The sequence below is a fragment of the Littorina saxatilis genome, linkage group LG2 (genome assembly GCF_037325665.1).
Source record: "Littorina saxatilis isolate snail1 linkage group LG2, US_GU_Lsax_2.0, whole genome shotgun sequence".
Classification (NCBI taxonomy): Eukaryota; Metazoa; Mollusca; class Gastropoda; order Littorinimorpha; family Littorinidae; genus Littorina; species Littorina saxatilis.
The window spans coordinates 89,224,154-89,237,115 of NC_090246.1; the positions used below are offsets into that span (position 1 = coordinate 89,224,154).

The 12,962-nt window shown below is 44.1% G+C and overlaps 1 protein-coding gene across 5 annotated transcripts in view; it reads left to right on the forward strand.

The window, feature by feature from the left end:
* The window catches only part of LOC138960086 (rho GTPase-activating protein 17-like), a 56,630-nt gene that overhangs the window by 11,237 nt on the left and 32,431 nt on the right, over positions 1-12,962 (forward strand). For all 5 annotated transcript variants that reach the window (XM_070331816.1, XM_070331815.1, XM_070331817.1 and 2 more), the window contains exons 3-9: positions 753-829; positions 1,444-1,555; positions 2,952-3,028; positions 4,040-4,160; positions 4,998-5,066; positions 6,840-6,921; positions 7,572-7,699. In XM_070331816.1, coding sequence (XP_070187917.1) covers positions 753-829; positions 1,444-1,555; positions 2,952-3,028; positions 4,040-4,160; positions 4,998-5,066; positions 6,840-6,921; positions 7,572-7,699 — 666 coding nt within the window. The remainder of the gene's footprint in view (positions 1-752; positions 830-1,443; positions 1,556-2,951; positions 3,029-4,039; positions 4,161-4,997; positions 5,067-6,839; positions 6,922-7,571; positions 7,700-12,962) is intronic.

A 12,962-nucleotide genomic window follows, 5' to 3' on the forward strand; every position in this document is an offset into this window, starting at 1 on the left:
CTACATGATCTTCAGCGCGCAAATGAGTTCATTTTCTCACCAATAATGCACTCCTTTGTATATATATATATATAAAGCCCTCACTGTTCCCAGAAAATGGGCTTGTTTACACAAAACAGGTGCATTTCATTATTCAATCTCTCGTTTAGTTCAGGTGAAGATCAGCTGATGAGTGGCAATTAAGGTCCAAGTGGAAAGATATACAGAGGATACAAGTTGCAACTGAGAGCACACTGACTTTTATTGAGTGTTAGACTGCTATGTCCCAAGATAATAATAAAAAAAAATAAAAAAACATTCTTCAAAAGTGCTGTTCACCACCAGATAAGTCTCGTGGCGCTTTACAAAAAACATTGGACATTAAAATTCAACATTTTACATATAAAAAGTGTTCTTGTAAAAGATGCAATAACAAAAGCAAGTCCTCCCATTAGGGCTGTATAATTCCAAAATTCTAAAATTAAGAAAGAAAGTATGCCTGGAAAATGTATGGAGTACGCAAGATTAACAAGAAGGAAAAAGACTGTGCTCGATAAAAAAATAAAATCAGATGTATGAAATGGAACATTTTCTTTTCTCTTAAAATTGCTGGTAAGAGATGTCTGTCAGGATCTGAGGCTTTTGGAAATGTCTGTCTGTTGTATGTACATGTGTGTCGTGAGTGTATGTATATATCATAAATTATTATTGGAATGTAAAAGCATCAATCCTTTGTCTTGCCTCTCTGTACAAAATTTGTGTTTTCATTACAGAAAAAATTGCCAGAGACAGGCCTCAGCCATACTTTTACAGAATCTGCGGGCATGCTAGGTCCAGATACCTTGTTGGGGTAGGTGCATTTTTGTCAATCGTATAATGCGATTTACTATTTGCTAATTGGTGCTTATTTCCTTTTGAAATTTCTGAAGATTGCTTTGTCAGACACACCTGTTTGACAGTCATTTATTTCCAAAGAAAACTATTTTTTTATAAGAAGAAAAAGAGTGCAAGATTTTATTTTTATTTGAGAATAAAGTATCTTTTCAATCTGATTGCAACCTTGGTTTGTTTGCTTTTTCTGAAATATTGAATGTCAGCTTCAGTTGAAACAAAAAACATGTTTAGTGAACTTGTTCTGAGGCATCAGTCTTCACAAATGACACAAATTGTTATGACCCCTGGCTGGTCACCAGACAGATAACTTTGACATAATTATGGGAGGTATTCTAACCAGCAATTTTCCTACTGCGCTCACAAAACCAGAAAAAGTTAAACCTATAGATAGTTTTAATCCAAGTCAATTGACCAATTGTCCTGGGAACATCACTGTACATGATGATCTTAGCAATTTTTTATTCTGTGCTTTTTCAGTACCATTTCCTGGTCATGGAATATTTGTTTTTAACTGTTTTTGGGTTGCTTTGGATGTGTTGTATTCAGTGCAATTTTTTTTTCTTTTCACAGGAGCATATGTCAGCAGTGTGGAGACTGTCAGGCTGTGTTAGCAACTAAGGAATTGCAGTGCGAGATAGATATTGAGAATAAAGTTCTTACCCCATTACAAACCATAGCTGAGGTAAGTTTCCACTTAGTAACTATCGAGACAATAATACAAAGATCTTCTTCTTCTTCTTCTTCTTCTGCGTTCGTGGGCTGAAACTCCCACGTACACTCGTGTTTTTGCACGAGTGGAATTTTACGTGTATGACCGTTTTTACCCCGCCATTTAGGCAGCCATACGCCGCTTTCGGAGGAAGCATGCTGGGTATTTTCGTGTTTCCATAACCCACCGAACTCTGACATGGATTACAGGATCTTTTTCGTGCGCACTTGGTCTCGTGCTTGCTGGTACAGACGAAGGGAGATAAGACACTAGCAGGTCTGCACATCAGTTGACCTGGGAGATCGGAAAAATCTCCACACTTAAACCACCAGGCGGCAGCGGCCGGGATTCGAACCCTCGACCTTCCGCTTTGGAGGCCGACGTCTTACCACCACGCCACAGCGCCCGTCAAACAAAGATAATTTTATATGCAGTATTCTTCTTCTTCTTCGGCGTTCCAGATATGCAGTATTCACCTCTCCCTTTCCATGCCTACAAATAGGACAAAATCAGGGCTTAAAAGAAAGAGATTTGAAAATAGATATAAAGTTTCAAGTTTTATGAACAGAAAACCTGACAAAACAAGGTCTTAAAGGGACAAAATTCACACAAATAGGGGGCCTTGAAATGGAGATTCCACTGGAGACCATTCATTGCTAATATGTGTGCTTTTATGTGGCCGAGTGGTAACGCACTTGCGCTCGGAAGCGAGAGGTTGCGAGTTCGACGCTGGGTCAGGGCGTTAGCAATTTTCTCCCCCCTTTCCTAACCTAGGTGGTGGGTTCAAGTGCTAGTCTTTCGGATGAGACGAAAAACCGAGGTCTCTTCGTGTACACTACATTGGGGTGTGCACGTTAAAGATCCCACGATTGACAAAAGGGTCTTTCCTGGCAAAATTGTAAAGGCATAGATAAAAAATGTCCACCAAAATACCCGTGTGACTTAGAATAATAGGCCGTGAAAAGTAGGATATGCGCCAAAATGGCTGTGATCTGCTGGTCGATGTGAATGCGTGATGTATTGTGTAAAAAAAAATTCCATCTCACATGGCATAAATAGATCCCTGCGCCTTGAGTCCGAGTCTGGAGATACGCGCGATATAAGATTTCATATATATGTTTAAAACTGCAGAGAGAAAAAAAGCATTGGTGTGATTTAATAAAAACAAAAATATAGGTGTTAACTAACACCTATGTTATACCATTATTCATTTCAAATATGAGGTCAGTCAGGGATAAGATGTTTTATTATGTGTGCTTGCTATTAAAAGAATGTTTTGTTCAATGCTCAAATCAGACAGCTTTTATATTGGCCATTCCTATAAATGGATTTCGAGTGTCTAACTGTCTTACATGATGGTTTTTTTTAGATCGACATCCCAAGCATAATGAAGCATCGGAAGCAGCTCGCCAAGTCAACATTAGATATGGATTCAGCAAAGAGCAGGTAGGTTTGTCATGACTTCATGATCCAGGTTTGCACATAAGCTTTGTGAAATACACATGCAAGGAACCACTTAACAGAATCGTGCACATCACAAAATTGTAACGGTGCAAAAAGTATGGAATTTTGTCATGAATTTGTTAACTCACCACTTTTATATGTTGATCCACCAACTGAAAAAAAAAAGATTGTTTTGCAGCAAACTGCAGTCTTGTATAAGTGGTATGAGCATTTGCTTTGCTTGTTGTTTTGTTTCCACCTTATTAGTTACCGCAACACGATGGCCTAGTGGTAAGGCGTCCGCCCAGTGAGCGGGAGGTCGTGGGTTCGAACCCCGGCCGGGTCATACCTAAGACTTTAAAATTGGCAATCTAGTGGCTGCTCCGCCTGGCATCTGGCATTGTGGGGTTAGTGCTAGGACTGGTTGGTCCGGTGTCAGAATAATGTCACTGGGTGAGACATGAAGCCTGTGCTGCGACTTCTGTCTTGTGTGTGGCGTATGTTAAATGTCAAAGCAGCACCGCCGTGATATCACCCTTCGTGGTGGACTGGGCGTTAAGCAAACAAACAAACAAACAAACAAACCTTATTGGTTTCTTTTCTCTGTTTGACTGCACTGCTCACCATTCACACTGAATGTGCTGCAGACATTTCTTCTCTGTTGTGACTGTTGCATAAGGAATGACAGAGAGTTCACAAAGCGGGTTTCCCTCATTACTTTTTATTAAGTGAGAATATGATATATATTGAGTTTGTTTGATTTGTGTATGCTGGTTCGACTCATTTGTTTGATTTTTTATTTTTTGCAGACAGCTTTAGTTTTAACTCATTTGTTTGATATTTGTGCACACTGATTTGACTCATTTGTTGTGATTTTAGTGTACAGATTTAATTCATTTCTTTTAGTTTTGCACACATAGTTGGCTCATTTGTTTGGTTTCTGCACACAGATTAAACTAATTCGGTTGATTTGTCCACACAGAGGTAACTCATTTGTCTGATCTTTGTTTACAGATTTAACTCAGCGGTGCGGCAGTCTCAGGCTCAGGGAACCAACATGGCGTCTGCTGCGGCAAAAGCTGACGCTTTGAGGGACGAGCACGACGAAGCCTGTAACAGAGTAGAAGCAATAAAGGTTTGTATTGACCAACATATTGGGTGCAGCATTTTATTTGTACATGTTATTTGTTGTAGTAGTGTAGTAGTCATTGCATGGAAGGAAGCATGGGCGGGGATATAGCTCAGTTGGTAGCGCGCTGGATTTGTATTCAGTTGGGCATGGAAGGAAGCAGGGGCGGGGATATAGCTCAGTTGGTAGCGCGCTGGATTTGTATTCAGTTGGCCGCTGTCAGCGTGAGTTCGATCTCAGGTTCGGCGAAAATTTATTTCACAGAGTCAACTTTGTGTGCAGACTCTCTTCGGTGTCCGAACCTCCCCCCGTGTACACTACATTGGGTGTGCACGTTAAAGATCCCACGATTGACAAAAGGGTCTTTCCTGGCAAAATTGCTTAGGCACAGTTAATAATTGTCTACCTATACCCGTGTGACTTGGAATAATAGGCCGTGAAAGGTAAATATGCGCCGAAATGGCTGCAATCTACTGGCCGTATAAAATTTCATCTCACACGGCATCACTGCAGAGCGCCTAGAACTGTACCCACGGAATATGCGCGATATAAGACTCATTGATTGATTGATTGATTGATTGAAGCAAGATATGTGTGTTGCTGTCCCAGCGTGGATACTTTTACATCAGTCTCTCGGTTACATAAAATAAGAGGAAACTGGGGAAATAAACAAGGTATTTTTATTATTAAATGTAAATCTGAGGGCTAAAATCAGAGGTTTTATTATAATAATTGTTGACTAGTTTAAGACAACTGTTTTATATGCATTTCTATTTGATGTGGTGGTTCTTAAAAAAATGTGCTTGTTTGTTTAACAAAAGAAACATTTTTTTCTGTCTGCAGGATAACCTCAGCATTGAACTTTGCAACTTCGTTGCCAGAGAAAGTGAACACAGTGCAAGACTGGTAGCTGTAAGTTATTTTAGCTGTCTTCATGTGTGTGTGGGTTTTCCTGTTCAAATGGAAATCCTGATTTTCTGTTAACTTTCGTTTAGTAACTATTTTGAGATAATGATCCTGTGCAACCTCTTGTGGAGGATTAAGATAACAGGAATATGTTTTCAGTCCTGAGAATGCTGTGCTCTAGATGTGTTTTAAAGACACAATCCTTTGAAGGTAAACAATCCTGTTAACCGCCACAGGTCTGTCCATGCTTTTCACGCAGGTGTTTACTTTTTTGGTGAATTGATTTTGCAGTTTGACACATGAATAATTTACAAAATTAGTTCAGAAAAAAAAACTCCTCTACTCAGTAGAATATTGGAATGTGTCCAAGATGAAAGATGGTCATATCACATGTGAAAAAAAGTGGACAGATCTGTGATGAGTTACAAGATGCAGTTTTCTTCTTCTTCTTCTGCGTTCGATATTTATGGCCGTCATATCGTCAGATTGGTGGCTGCCATGAAGTCCGCAGTCTTCAGCAGTTCGGCAGCGGGTCCCCAGAGCTTAGTGTTGTTCCCAGGCTTTGATCTTCGAACACTGACGCATATAACTTTCTTGATCTGACGCATTGTTCTGACCTTTGTTGATCGTCAGATAGTTTTGACACGTAGGAGGGCTCAGGGCATGACATTTGGACCTACACGTATTTTCAATCCTCTGAGTCTGAGATCAATACTGAAAATGGTGTACAGGGAAATAAAGGTATAGCAGGGCTAACACCTTTCCGGTTCTGGCCAGAAATCCGGTTTTTGAAAACTGTTAAAACCGGAAAATCCGGTTTCTTAAAGTAAAACTTCAATTTTTTTTTTCTTTTTTCGTTCGGATGGTTGATCGAGGCAAAATGTGTATTAATTTATAATTTATTAACATACAGTTTGGTACCAGGAGAGGCTGTTCTTTGTCTCTACAAGATATCAAAAAAAAACTCAGCTTTTTGGTTTTTCACTTTTTTGTTGGTCTTAGCCCTGGTATAGTTTACTAAAGGCCCACTCCGCCTCATTAAAAAAGTTCACCTCACTGTCTAAAATCTGGCCAGGATTTTAGATGGGATAAGACCATTCATTCACTTAAACACATACCAAAAATGAACACCCTGAATGCTTGCTGTGGTGAGGTTTGAATGAATTAATTTACAAAATTATTTCTTTAAACAAAACTAGCAGTGTGCACAGAGAGCACCCAGGCTGTTCATTTTTAGTATGTGACCAAGTGGAGGGATGGTCAGCTTATACTTCTTCTGCGTTCGTGGGCTGAAACTCACACGTACACTCGTGTTTTTTGCACGAGTGGAATTTTACGTGTATGACCGTTTTTTACCCCGCCATTTAGGCAGCCATACGCCGTTTTCGGAGGAAGCATGCTGGGTATTTTCGTGTTTCTATAACCCACCGAACTCTGACATGGATTACAGGATCTTTTTCGTGCGCACTTAACTTGGTCTTGTGCTTGCGTGTACACACAGGGGTGTTCGGACACCGAGGAGAGTCTGCACACAAAGTTGACTCTGAGAAATAAATCTCTCTCCGAACGTGGGGACGAACTCACGCTGACAGCGGCCAACTGGATACAAATCCAGCGCGCTACCGACTGAGCTACATCCCCGACCTATCAGCTTATACCATGTCAAAGCCTTACCAGATCTGAGACTGTGGGGCGAACTGTTTTCACGAGGCGGAGTGGGGCTTTAAGTTGTCTCTTTTGCTGACCTTTCCTAATTGACTCATGTCGTTTGTGTTTCAGTTGTTAGAGGCCCAAGCAACATATCACAAGAATGCGCTAAAAGTCATTGAGGACGCGATACCCAAGATGAAAGCAACAATAGGTTTGAATTAACTTTGGACTGTTTTGTCTGTTGGTTTGTCTGTCTCTGTACATCTGTCTGTGTATTTGTTTGTACACGTGTGTGTGTGTCTGTTAACAACTTCTATCTTTGTGTTTGTGTGTGTTACAAATCAACCACTTTGCCATGATTTAAATGTGTGTGTGTGTGGATCATAATTAACATTTCTGTACAGTTTCTCAAAAATGCAAACAGTTATGTCCTTTACCTTTCTCTTTTTTCTGATCATGTTAGGTTATGTTTAACACTATTTAGTATGCTTTAAAATAATCCAGAAAAAAATAGATAGAGAAAGAGGGAGAGAGTGTTGTGTGCGTCTGTTTTTGAGTGAATATGTGTATTTATAATGTCTGTCTGATTTTATGAATGAGCATGTTTGCGTGCCTGTCACTTGTTCAGTGCTTTTTAATATGAATCTTTTCATTCCATATTACTTTAATAAAAATCTAAACAACAAAGTGACTGTGGTGAGATGAACAAAGTTAAAAAACAAAAGATATCTGTACTAGCTGATACAAGAACAGCACAAGACAGTACGAATTTTCGCTTATGTAAGTTTCATCAGGAACAAACAAACACAAAAGGCAACAAAAAGCAGACGCAACAGGGAATCCATATTACTTTGTGTGCAGAAAAATCACCATTAAAACCAGTGTTTGGAATGGCGTTGGAAGAACACCTGAAGATGATGGGACGAGACGTCTCCCTGGTGTTAGAGGCCTGCATCCTCACGCTGATTGACATAGGCATGGAAGAGGAGGTGAGTTCTTAACTCATTGTCTCCCGGGTACGGATATATCCGTACCCACTCATATGGCTCTATCTGACCAGGTACGGATATATCCGCTCAAACTGTTAGCTTCAGTCGCTTCCTGTAACGTTGATCTAACGCCTGCATTCCAGCGTGTTGGTACACAGTAGCTACACAGTTACTACAATTCTGAGTGACCTGCTCCAGCACAACTGGTCTCGGCTAAAAAAGAACTTGGTCAACATAGGTGGGGTAGAAAGTGTTAATCATCATTAGCAGCTGACCATTTCACTGATAGCAGATATTTTTGTGTGAAACTGGTATGTCAGTCTTGAAAAAATAACTGTACATTTTAAAGAATAGAAGAAAAAGAGTTTTAAAAACAAGGCAGAAAGAAAAAAATGAATAAAATCTATCTCCTAGCACCTGGAAAGGCAAAAAAGATTTGTGTGAAATCCATGTTGTAGCACCTGAAAGAGTAGCTATGTGTAGTGTAGAACAAGCAACTGTCATCCTCAAACTCGATATTCCAGCAGTGTTCACACTGATGTTCCTTCATCTCACACAGAGTTTCTTCTTTTTACATTTAGTCAAGTTTTGACTAAATGTTTTAACATAGAGGTGGAATCGAGACAAGGGTCATGGTGTATGTGTGTGTGTGTCTGTCTGTCTGTCTGTGTCTGTCTGTGTGTGTGTGTGTGTAGAGCGATTCAGACTAAACTACTGGACCGATCTTTATGAAATTTGACATGAGAGTTCCTGGGAATGATATCCCCGGACGTTTTTTTTTTATTTTTTCGATAAATACCTTTGATGACGTCATATCCGGCTTTTTGTAAAAGTTGAGGCGGCACTGTCACACCCTCATTTTTCAATCAAATTGATTGAAATTTTGGCAAAGCAATCTTCGACGAAGGCCGGACTTTGGTATTGCATTTCAACTTGGTGGCTTAAAAAATAATTAAATTACATATTCCTACTCCGAATCACATGTAGCATTGACACAATCGGAGATGCTAGGTTCTGTACAGGCTAACCGTCTAAGGGAAGCAACCCCAACCACAAAAGTGTAAACGTAGCCATGGTAATGCCCATACACCCGGGGAGTTACCTCCCCTCGTGCATGCCATGTCACTACTGCTACTGCACACGTGGTTCATATCATTCGACCTTACAGCTTTCGAGGGAGCAGGTTGTTGTATTTTTGGGCTCCCCTGTGGCTGCGCTGTTGGTGTTGTTTTGACACCCACCGGCCACGTTACCGTCTATCTTGCCTCCTGCTTCGTAGTTGGTGAGCTCTTTCCATTTTGGTCATTATTTTGACAGGAAATTTGTTGTAGTTGCTGATTTTCGTCCGTGTTTGGACCTGTGATATTTCGGTGACTACTGTTGGCCGCCATTTTTGTTGTCAGCATGAGTTGACAGTTTTTGTGGCTAGGCCGATGTATTTTGGAGGTAAACGTAATTTTACCTTCTTACTTGCTTGCTGCTTTGTTTAGTTGGTAAGCTTGTTCCTTCTTGTCTTTAGTTTGACAGGAATTTATCTATAGTTGCTGACTTTTTGTGCGTTTCAGTAACTTATCTTGTGGCCGCCACTTTCGGTTGCTCAGCTTTCCTGACAGCTTATTTCGGTGGCTAGGCCTATGTTATGGTGAGGTTCTCCTTACTTTACCTGCGTTTTTGCCTTCTGCTTTGTTAGTTGGTAAGCCATTTCATATTTCGTCATTACTTTGACAGGAATTTTTGTTATTGCTTAATTTTCGTCCGTTTTGGACTTCTAAATTTTGTCCAGTAACTTATCGCTTGGCCGCCATTTTGTGTATCAGCGTCGCTGACAGTTACTTGGCTAGGCTTTAGCAGGTATCTACCAGTCCGTAGGACTTGTCGTGGTTTCGAATTTAACATGTTTGTTATGTTTTGTTCGTTACTCTTTCTGCCTCGAACAAACACTTTGTGGGGCAGTCATATACTGTTGTACGTCCTGTTTCTTCTCCTCGCCTTCTCTGCCGTTAGCAGATCAGGTGTCTGAGTTATCTTTGTGAAGAAATTTTCGCGTTCCAAGCCTGCGTCTTCCGTTGGTCCCGCTGTCTGTGGGCGACGTCACCTTGTTGGCTTCTTTGACGCTTCCGGCCGAGACGTTGTCTAGGGCGGATGTTTTGCTTCTTCGTCTTCTACCGCTGTGGTTGGCGATTCAAGTAAGTCGAGCTGGTCCACAGGCCCTCGTGAGGCCGTCGGACAGTCCCTGCTGGGACACAGCTCTTTTCGGCGGGTTCACGACCCGCAAACCCCTGTTCAGTCGCACCCTGGCTTCACTGAAGACCATTGTGTGGCTGAGCAATGGCGGCAGTTGGTTCCGGCTACTTCTCCGACGTACGCACCCGCTGGGGTCGTTTCCGGAGTTGTCTAGCCGTTTCCGACTGCTGCGCTTCCGGCACTCGCCGGAAGCATAGGTCCCCCGATGTACGCACCCGCTGTGGTCGTTTCCGGGGTTGACCAGGTCCCCCGATGTGCGCACCCGCTGTGGTCGTTTCCGGGGTTGACCGGACGTTGCCCCCCGGGCATTCGTCCTCTGTTCAGTCGCACCCTGGTTTCCTCGAGGACCATTGTGTGGCGGAGCAGTGGCGGTAGCCGTTTCCGGCGCTGCGCTTCCGGCACTCGCTGGAAGCATAGGTCCTCTGACGTACGCACCCGCTGTGGTCGTTTCCGGAGTTGACCGGACGTTGCCCCCCGGGCATTCGTCCTCTGTTCAGTCACACCCTGGCTTCCTTGAAGACCATTGTGTGGCGGAGCAATGGCGGTAGCCGTTTCTGGCGCTGCGCTTCCGGCACTCGCTGGAAGCATAGGTCCTCTGACGTACGCACCCGCTGTGGTCGTTTCCGGGGTTGACCGGACGTTGCCTTTAGGGCATTCGGGCTTCTGGCCTCCGTCCTCGCATTCGGCGCTTCCGCTTTTCGCGGTCTCGTCTTGTGCTTTCCGGCTCCGCCCGGATTTACTGCTCCTTTCGCTTCCACTTCCTCCCGGATGTCGGTAGCTGAGGAGCAACGCCAGCCCTTCGGGCAGGTGTTGTCTCAGCCCTGGCCGATGTAGTCAGCGTTTCAACCTTCGGTTGTCGCGTTGACTGCCGTTCCGGTTCCTGCGGCTGCAGACTTGCCGTCTTCTCTCTCTTAGCCTGGTCGAGGCATGAGTTAGGACGACGTCGGGGGGGACGGATTTCCGGTTTTCCGGTTATGCCGTTTCACCGGCCTTCCACCAGTACGTGGACTTCGGTTTTTTCGCCGGTTGTGTCGGACATTCAGTCTGTCGTCAGCGATTCCACACGTGCTGGTTATTGGGAAAAAGGCTTAACGCTGTCCTCTAAGCTGCGGCAGAGGTCACGTCGAAGGTTTTCCCGGACGGGGTTTCGGCCTCCTACACTTCCTGTCTGGAAGCATAGGTTCTCCATCACAAGCGCACGTAGTGGCTTGTCTGGGGTTGATCGAGGACTGGCCTACGGGCGTTCGGGTTCCGGCCCCAGTCCTCTTCTGTTCTGTCTCACTCTTGTTCCGTCGTGGGCATTTGTGTTTCACAAGTGCGGCAGCCGTTGTCGGCGTGGTGTTTCCGGTTTTACTGGAAGCATAAGTCCTCCATTTCAAGTACACGTTGCGGTTTTGACTGGAGTTGACAGAGGACTGGCCTACGGGCGTTTGGGCTTCCGGCCTCAGTCTACTCTATGCAACTTTCGCTTCCGTTTTTTGCGGTTTTGTCTGCTGCATTTCCGGCTCGGTTCGGATACACTTCTCCTCTTTCTGACACTCCTCCGGAGGTCGGTGGGTGAGGAACAGCGGCTGGCCTACGGGCATTTAGGCTTTCAGCCTCAGCCGGGGCAGTCTTCACTTTACCTGTTGGGTGTTGCGTTTACTGCCTATTCAGTTCAGGTGGCCCTGGACGTTTCCCCTATTCACGACCGTCAGTAGGGGGATGAGTCAGGTCTTTTTCCGGTTGGATGGTTTTCCGGTTTCCGGTCATCTCATTCATCAGTTTACCACCAGCAACTGTGACTTCGGTTTGCGTTCGTAGCTGAGCTATTCTGGTTCTCAGTCTTTAGTCAGCAATCGAACACGTTCTGGATTTCCGTCGAAGCTCAAGCTTCGGCTCAGGATTTCCCTTGGGTGCATCGACATTGGTGGCTTCCTTGTTGGTTGACTTTGTTGTCGATGTCGGACTTCCGTTCCGTGAAGATAGGATGTTTTCCTACTTCCGGTTCCTTAGTCACCTTTTGTAGGTACCACGGTTTGCAGGTTTTGGCTAGGCCATCTCCTCCCGAAGGTGGTATCTCTACTGTTTTGGTTCTGCCGCTGTTTCTACTATGGTTCAGTTCCGGAACATGCTCAGCCTTGGCTGGCTTCGGCTACACGGGCTTCACCTTTTGTTCCTTCTTGCTTATTCAGCCTTTGGAACTTGCCTCCTTTCTCTACTCTGTTGGCCAGCCCTTGCTAGGGTGAGCATGGAGCAGATGAGGCTGCCCTTCCTTCACTACGCTCGTACGGCGGGTGTCGGAGGGACTCGTTTCTTTCGCTTTCTCAGTTCCCTGAACAGTCAAAGAGAGTCGCTTAAACTTTGCCTGCAGTAGAGATTCAGTCGAATAGAGATCACCAGGTCTCTGACTGCTTTACAAGGGTTGAAGGAAGGTAAGGCTAGCATACTCAGAAACATGCTTAGCAGAAGCATGCTCATTCCTCTGGTTAAGCTAAGCTGGCAGCCAATAGGCAGCCTTGGCCGGGCAACAGCCATTCCACGTTGCGGCGATGGTGGTTGTTGCCTTCCCGTTTCTTGTGGCTTGTGGGGTTCTCTGGCTTCAGGTTACCCCTGTTTGGCCACAAACGTTTGGACTTTGGTCCTTGTTGTCTTTCATCGAGTCGGACTCTGTCTTTCTCTAGTGATCAGACGCGTTCTGGTGTTTCGTCCAAACTTAAGGTACGCTTGAGTTGGCCTCGGAAGTAACATTCAGGTTTTCCTGAGGGGGCATTGTCTTGGACAATGGATGTTTGAGGAGTAGTTCTTTGTGGCTTTCCTCCTCTCTCTCAGGTTTTGGCTACTCTTCTCCTTCGGGCAGAGGTTTAGCTAAGGTTCGGTTCCTGTGACTTCAGTCTTGGGCCTTTCCTCTCTTCTTCCTCATCTTAGTATGAGGCGAGTCAGGATGACGTCTGTTGGGTCGGGTTTCCTTACAGTCGCCCGGCTACAAAAGGCAACTTTGTCTAGGGCGGTTGTCCGTTTTTCTCCGCGTTGGACTCTG